Below are 8,022 nucleotides of genomic sequence, written 5' to 3'. Positions count from 1 at the left end.
GCTCTGTTCGCAGTCAGATGGAACTCTTGCCTTCCTCTAGGAGCCAGCGGGGTGGGGGATCCCCGGATCTCGTCGAGGTCGTGGGCTATGGTGTCTGGAGGTCGGTCGGCATTGGCCGGTTGGATCCTCGGATGAAAGGTGGTTGTGTGAAGATGGAGATTCTTTTTCCTCCTCATTGGTATGCTTTTCTGCTGTTTTCTCCCTATTTCTTTGTGCCGCTGCTGGAGGGATGTACTACCTTGGCCGGGTGGTTGGCTCGGCCACGGCGTCGGAATCGGATCCTACTTCTCTTCTATCTAGAAGAGGCGCATGTAGCGGTACTCAAGTCCATAGATGACGAAGGCTGGTGCAGGCGTGTTGGACGCACATGTGTGTCCTTGAGGCTGTTTGGTTTGGTGCCTTAGCCGCCCTGTCAGAATATGGTTTGTTGACCAGGCTTTGAGGGGGCGTTTGGATCGACTCCAAAATATTGGCACGCCAACCCGTCTCGCCCCCTCTAGCTTGTTTTGCGCCAAATTGCTGTCGAAAACGCGGGCGCCAGAATTGTCTGTCTATTTTTTGGCAAGCTAATTGCGCCCACGTTTTGGCAGGCAAGTGAGGGAACGAACGAAACAACCCCCTTGTCTTTTTGGTTTTTGGTGTTGAAACGAAGAAAAGAGGGAACAGTGCGGCGGCAATTATGTCATGATTGAAGATGATGACCTGTTCGGGGCTAATTGCAGATTCTTATGTTGCAGAAGTCTTTTCACAAGATTAAGGAATGATGACACAGAGCTTTGGAGATATTCATGTTTTACCGGTTGTTTTAAGGTGCTCTTTGTTTTTCCTGGTTCTTTTTGTATGTGTTAAGTGCTGGTATGGGACAAAGACTTTGTATTATTTTGTAATTTTTTAAAGGCTTATTTCGTGATTTGAATACAAGTATACTTAAAAAAAATTCCCTGATCCCGCTGGATGTTACCGGGGCCCACGCGCGGCTTCCTCGGAAGCGGCTCCCCTGACGTATGGCACCTGCCGTTGTGGCACTGCCATATGGGCCTGTTTCCTGATGGGCTCACCTGTCGGTGATGGAACGGCACCCTGCCGAACGATAGAGGATCCCCGTCCGGCTTCCTCTCTCGCCGCGTCGGCCTCTCGGCTGTCGAACGGCATCGAATACCGATTGCGTCGACCCGGCGTTGGTGGGCCCTCTATCCCATGGCTTATTCCAGGTTGGCTGGCTCACAGCTTGCATTTGGCAGCAACGGCCGCGGTCTCTGACTAGTGGGACCCTGTTCTGGTGCTAACAACACGAATCTATCGGCTGACGGCTGTCCATATTATACTCCCTCTATTTCACAATGTAGTGCTTCCTCTATCCACGTGCTTCAACTTTGACCGTAAATTTAACTACCAAGACCGATTGCGGCGGGAGCAAAAATTATATCAGTGAATTCGTATTCGAAAGAAGTTTTCAATTATATAATTTTTTCTCCCACCTTAGTTGGTCTCGTTGGTTAAATTTACGGTCAAAATTGAATCTCGGAAAGCATGGACGCACTATATTTTAGAATGAAGTACTAGCTGACCCGACCTCACCCCATGCAATCCCGCGTCGTCTTAGGTACCAGCACCGCTGTCAACAGTCCATGACGAGCGGGCCCCACGTCTTCCCCTGCACATGGCCGCGGTTCCCACCACCGAAAACCCTTTTTTTTATTTTGACGGTACCGAAGAAGCTGTTTAAAAAAAGCCCGGGGAAAACGGGACGCGCAACTGAGGCAGCTGTCCTCCACCGTCACCACACCGCGCGCGCAGCACCCGTACAGTTCCACTGTTCCGCGGGGCCCGTCGTCTCGGCGCCCCCACTGGCCAGCGGAACACACATCAGGCCACGAGACGAGAGTGACACACGCACGCTACCGCGGCGGTGAAAAGAAGCAGAGCAAGCGCGGCAGCAGTAGTCCTAGAGCTGAGCGGAGTAGGTCACCGTTGCCGTTGCTGGCAGCCCACTTAATGCGGCGCCCGTAGTCCCGAAACCTCTCTCCCCTTCCCTTCTTCCTCCTTGACGCCACCCCTCGCCCTCCACCACCTCGGCCACCACTTTCCCCTCAAATCTCACCTCCTCCGCCACGCACTTCTCCCACCAGCACGCAAATCCGCCCCCAGATCGGTGCCGGGAGAGCCGTTTGATGGGCGATCTGTGAGCCGCGACGAAACGCAGGCTACTACAGCTCGCACCATGAGAGGAGGCCCGAGATGCGCGCTCCTGCTCCTCGTGGCCGCCGCGGCGCTTGTCCCCGCGGCGCGGGCGCAGGGGGCGACCGCGCCCGCGCCCTCGGCGGGGGCCCCGTTCGTGCCGCGGGACGACATCCTGCTCGACTGCGGCGCCACGGGGAAGGGGAACGACACGGACGGCCGCCAGTGGGACGGCGACGCCGGGTCCAAGTACGCGCCGCCCAACCTCGCCTCGGCCAGCGCCGGGGCGCAGGACCCCTCCGTGCCGCAGGTGCCCTACCTCACCGCGCGGATCTCGGCGGCGCCCTTCACCTACTCCTTCCCGCTCGGCCCCGGCCGCAAGTTCCTCAGGCTGCACTTCTACCCGGCCAACTACTCCAACCGCGACGCCGCCGACGCCTTCTTCTCCGTCTCCGTCCCGGCCGCCAAGGTCACGCTCCTCTCCAACTTCAGCGCCTACCAGACCACCACGGCGCTCAACTTCGCCTACATCGTGCGCGAGTTCTCCGTCAACGTCACCGGCCAGAACCTCGACCTCGCCTTCACCCCGGAGAAGGGCCACCCCAGCGCCTACGCCTTCATCAACGGCATCGAGGTCGTCTCCTCCCCTGACCTCTTTGGCATCGCCACGCCGCAATTCGTCACCGGTGATGGCAACAGCCAGCCATACGAGATGGATCCTGCTGCTGCTCTGCAGACCATGTATCGGCTCAACGTCGGAGGCCAGGCCATCTCCCCTTCCAAGGACTCCGGCGGGGCTCGGTCATGGGACGACGACACGCCTTACATCTATGGTGCAGGGGCTGGGGTATCGTACCAGAACGATCCCAATGTCACAATCATCTACCCTGACAATGTGCCGGGATATGTGGCACCTTCGGATGTCTACGCCACCGCGCGATCAATGGGGCCAGACAAGGGTGTAAACATGGCCTACAATCTCACCTGGATATTGCAGGTGGATGCTGGGTACCAATACCTTGTGAGGCTCCATTTCTGTGAGATACAATCCCCATTTACTAAACCCAATCAGCGGGTGTTCAACATCTACCTCAACAACCAGACTGCCATTGAAGGTGCTGATGTGATCCAGTGGGCGGATCCCAATGGTATTGGTACCCCAGTGTACAAGGACTATGTGGTGAGCACTGTGGGTTCTGGGATTTTGGATTTCTGGGTGGCTCTACACCCAGATGCAGAGACGAAGCCACAGTACTATGATGCTATTCTCAATGGGATGGAGGTGTTCAAGCTGCAACTTACTAATGGGAGCCTCGTGGGGCTCAATCCTGTCCCAAGTGCTGATCCACCAGCGCATAGCGGGTCAGGAGACAAGAAATCTAAAGTCGCGCCTATTGTTGGTGGAGTAATTGGAGGTTTGGCAGTGCTTGCGCTTGGATATTGCTGCTTCATCTGCAAGCGTCGGAGGAAAGCGGCCAAGGCTAGCGGCATGAGTGACGGCCATTCTGGTTGGCTGCCATTGTCGCTGTATGGCCATTCACACACTTCAAGCTCAGCCAAGTCGCATGCTACAGGGAGTTATGCTTCATCTTTGCCGTCCAACCTGTGCCGCCATTTCTCCTTTGCAGAGATCAAGGCTGCAACCAAAAACTTTGATGAGTCACGGATCCTTGGCGTTGGTGGGTTCGGTAAAGTCTACCATGGAGAGATTGACGGGGGCACAACTAAGGTGGCTATCAAGCGTGGCAATCCCTTGTCTGAGCAGGGCATACATGAGTTCCAGACTGAAATTGAAATGTTGTCAAAGCTCCGGCACCGTCATCTTGTGTCGCTGATTGGTTACTGCGAGGAGAAGAACGAGATGATCCTGGTCTATGACTACATGGCTCATGGAACTCTGCGTGAGCACCTATACAAGACCCAGAATGCACCGCTTAGCTGGAGGCAGCGTTTGGAGATCTGCATCGGTGCAGCTCGTGGGCTTCACTACCTTCACACCGGTGCAAAGCACACCATTATCCACCGTGATGTGAAGACGACAAACATCCTCCTGGATGAGAAATGGGTTGCCAAGGTTTCAGATTTTGGTCTGTCCAAGACTGGGCCATCGATGGATCACACACATGTGAGCACAGTTGTCAAGGGCAGTTTTGGTTATCTAGATCCTGAATATTTCCGCAGGCAGCAGCTCACTGAGAAATCTGATGTGTATTCGTTTGGCGTGGTGCTGTTCGAGGTCCTTTGTGCTCGGCCTGCCTTGAACCCCACTCTTGCAAAGGAAGAAGTTAGCTTGGCAGAGTGGGCACTGCACTGCCAAAAGAAGGGAATTCTTGATCAGATTGTTGATCCCTACCTGAAGGGAAAGATTGTTCCGCAGTGCTTCAAGAAGTTTGCCGAGACGGCTGAGAAGTGTGTTGCCGACAATGGCATCGAGCGCCCTTCGATGGGAGATGTGCTTTGGAACTTGGAGTTTGCTCTTCAGATGCAGGAAAGCGCGGAGGAGAGTGGAAGCATTGGGTGCGGGATGTCAGATGAGGGCACTCCCCTCGTGATGGTTGGAAAGAAGGATGCCAATGACCCATCAATTGATTCCAGCACCACTACGACCACAACAACTTCCCTAAGCATGGGTGACCAAAGTGTCGCGAGCATCGATTCGGATGGGCTGACGCCGAGCGCGGTGTTCTCACAGATCATGAACCCCAAGGGGCGGTGAGGTAAAAATCTGGGTCTGCTTTTCAGTCAGTCACCGTTGGGGCCTGCCTAATTTATTCATTCAGCATATTTTCATGAGTTTGTGCTCTTGCTGTCTCGCAAGTTATGCATTAGAAGTCAGAGAATTGTTCCATATTAGATATTTCTGTCTTGCCTTGTTTTTTTTACTTCTTCTTCCTCTTCTTCAGTGTTGTAATGACTCTATGCTTATTTGCATGTTGTTATTGTACCACCACTGCTATGTGTTATTGACCCAACATGTAATACTGTATGAGAAAGATAGAGTGATGTGCGCGACCTTTGTTCCCCTTTTTTTCGCCTTCATGTCATATGCTCATTTCCGAATCCTGGTGATTGACAGGGGGTCTTTTTATTATTATTCTCAGAGCAATTTATTCTGCCTTACTTTTTTTACCTAAACAAATACAGTATGTGCTTGTGCTATAGAGGTGTGGCATCCACGATTATAGAGGTCGGCCAGACGTTGATTGTTACACCAGTCATGCTCATATATGCTGGTGCTATGCTGTGTTCCATGTCGTCTTTGTCTTTTCTCTGATTATAGAACATCAATTGTTTTTTTTTTCTTGCAGAAATCAATTGTTTGTGAGTTGTTGTACTTAGTATTTAATTGCCATTATCCGGACACCCATTGTCTGTCTACTTGCAGGTGTCTAGGCATGTTTAAGTTTCTTGATCCAGAGCAGTGTCCACTCTCCCTCTGTTATCTTGATCCGTTATTTGATAGAGCCGTGCAGCGCATGAACTAGGACGTCGTGAGGCTAAGCTTGATCGCTACTTACAGCTGTGCGCATCTGATCTGGAGAAAGAGTGGAATCGAATAAATCTAGCTCCCAGCTGTTCCGCCGAGAGAATTAGCTTCCTGTGTCCAGTCTGTTGAGTGGACGAATGAAGATTCGACAGATGGTTGGAGAGAGCATCGTGAAATCTCCCAGTGGGAGTGGATGGACGACGTTTCGGGAAGCATTGATCATAGATGCGGCCGAACACTAAATCGTGTGCCTGTTCTGATGCGTCTTTGCTGCCTTGTAGTATATGTCCGTTCGCTTTCTTGCCAACCTTCTATTCCTTGTAAGGAGTGGAGGAAGGTTTTTTTAGAGTCACAAACCAAACACGCGTCACCTCGTGGTTTGCGGTGCGCAACGGGTAACCCCGCCAAACTACCCCTCCGGCTACTTACTAGTAGCTTTTTTTGTGCCATGACACTATTGTGTAGTGTTTGACTCTTTTATGACTAAAGCGAGTCAGAATCTTTTGCACTTCCTTTTCATCTTTATGCTAGTCTCTTCGGTCGGATATTGCCAACTCTCGCATTGAGACACATACTTCGCTGGTACATCTAAACCCATGGGTAGAGTTTATCTTGTTCTTCTACACATAAACTCCACATCTGCTCAAAATAGTCACCATACCCACCTACCATGGTATTTTCATAGCCATTCTGATTATATCTTTTTTTAGCCAGATTGTTCTATGGTATTTTCATTAAATAATATAGAAAAGTACTGATCTTTTTTACAGTTAACCCATGTCGGTTTTAGGAAACATAAGAAAAAGGTTTAATCCGGGTCCAAAAACTGTACTACCCAATTCCTAATCTTGTCAGCTTTATTTGGTTTTGCTCTTAATTTTGATGCCCATAATCCTTCCTTGAGATAAAACTTCCATGTACTGAAGTGTGGGGCTGCTGATATGAAAATCGTATCGTTTCTGACTGACCATATACTCCAACAACTCATGATGATGATATCAAGGGCTAATTCTGATGGAAGTAGGAGCAGTGATAATGTGATCTCATCATGAGTTGATATACCTCTATGTTTATCTTGCATGAGATAATTCCAGCATCAGATGGCAAATGGGCAATCCCAGAAAAGGTGGAGTGATGTTTCTTCAGTCTTATCTGTACAGAGCACACAATTGTAATCCTCCAAGTACATATTCTTGCGGTGCAGTAGGTTTCTGGTGTTTAATCTGTCATGGTATAGCATCCGGAAGAAGATCTTGTGTCTAAGTCTGCATGATGTGCTCCAGAGGAGTTTGAAAATGTTGTGTGGTATGTCTGTCTTCTTGAGAGCTCTGTACATCTTCATGGGTGAGTAAGTGTTACTGCTCCAGGAATAGTGCCACTTGTCCTGCTTATTACTTACCATTCTGCTACCAAGCAGTTCTTGAAGTGTATTGAATTGCTGATAAGCTTGGAGTGTTAGTGGCCTATGAAAATGCTGACTTGTGTCTGGCTATTCAATAATCTTGGACAGAGAGATGTCCCCATTAATGGCAAAGGAGTGTAGCTCTGGGAATGTAAGTGATAATGGTTTACCAGTCCAGTTACCAGTCCAGAACAGAGTTGTATCACCTAATCCTGCCTTGCATATAGCATGATGTTTGAAGATAGGAAGCAATTTGGTAATAGATTTCCACCAGAAAGATCCCACATTTCTGTCACCAGGCAATGTAGTTTGGTAGTATTTCTCCTAGATGATGTTGACCCATGGAATGTCTTCTTTATTGAGGAATTTGTGGAGAAATTTCATGAGTAAGGCTTGGTTGTGAGTAGTAATGTCCAATACACATGGACCTCCATCTTCCTTAGGTTTGCAGACTTTCTTCCAAGAAATCAATGCAGAACCCTGATGAATAGACTCATATTTTCTCCAAAAACTATGCTTGAGATATATGTTGATTTGTTTCACCACAGTTTTGGGCAGAGATAAAGTGCACATGAAAAAAGTGGGCATGCTGGTGAAGACCGATTCTATCAAAGTGAGCTTATCACCGGAGGATAGGAGTGTTGAACAATTGAGTAATCTGTTTTCAATCCTCTTCATCATGGGCACATAATCTACTACATTGGGTTTGGATGTACTGAGAGGAAGACCAAGGTATGTGTGTGGCAAAGCACCAATCTTGCAACCTAGTAATGCAGATAACTCATTCATTTTTGAGGAAGGAGTGTTGATTGAGATCATGGTGGATTTAGAATAATTCACTTTAAGCCCTATGTAAGCAGCAAAATGGAGCAACAAATTTTTGATGTGGGTGAGTTGTTGAGCATGTGCATTGGCCACTAGGATAGTATCATCTGCATACTAGATGATTGGGTAG

At 49.7% G+C, this 8,022-nt stretch overlaps 1 protein-coding gene across 1 annotated transcript; it reads left to right on the top strand.

The window, feature by feature from the left end:
* Positions 1-1,916: 1,916 nt before the first annotated feature.
* On the top strand, positions 1,917-5,200 carry LOC125551814 (receptor-like protein kinase FERONIA). The gene has a single exon (XM_087518467.1). It carries the CDS (start codon positions 2,222-2,224, stop codon positions 4,892-4,894), a length of 2,673 nt encoding a protein of 890 aa, XP_087374593.1. The 5' UTR covers positions 1,917-2,221; the 3' UTR covers positions 4,895-5,200.
* Positions 5,201-8,022: the final 2,822 nt, after the last annotated feature.

Source organism: Triticum urartu, chromosome 4A (genome assembly GCF_056163025.1).
Source record: "Triticum urartu cultivar PI428250 chromosome 4A, HENAU_Tu73, whole genome shotgun sequence".
In the NCBI taxonomy this organism is placed as follows: Eukaryota; Viridiplantae; Streptophyta; class Magnoliopsida; order Poales; family Poaceae; genus Triticum; species Triticum urartu.
This window is presented reverse-complemented; position numbering and strand designations above follow the sequence as displayed.

Coding starts and splice junctions, on each gene's coding strand:
- LOC125551814 (XM_087518467.1), top strand. CDS start 2,222: ATGAGAGGAGGCCCGAGATGCGCGCTCCTGCTCCTCGTGGCCGCCGCG.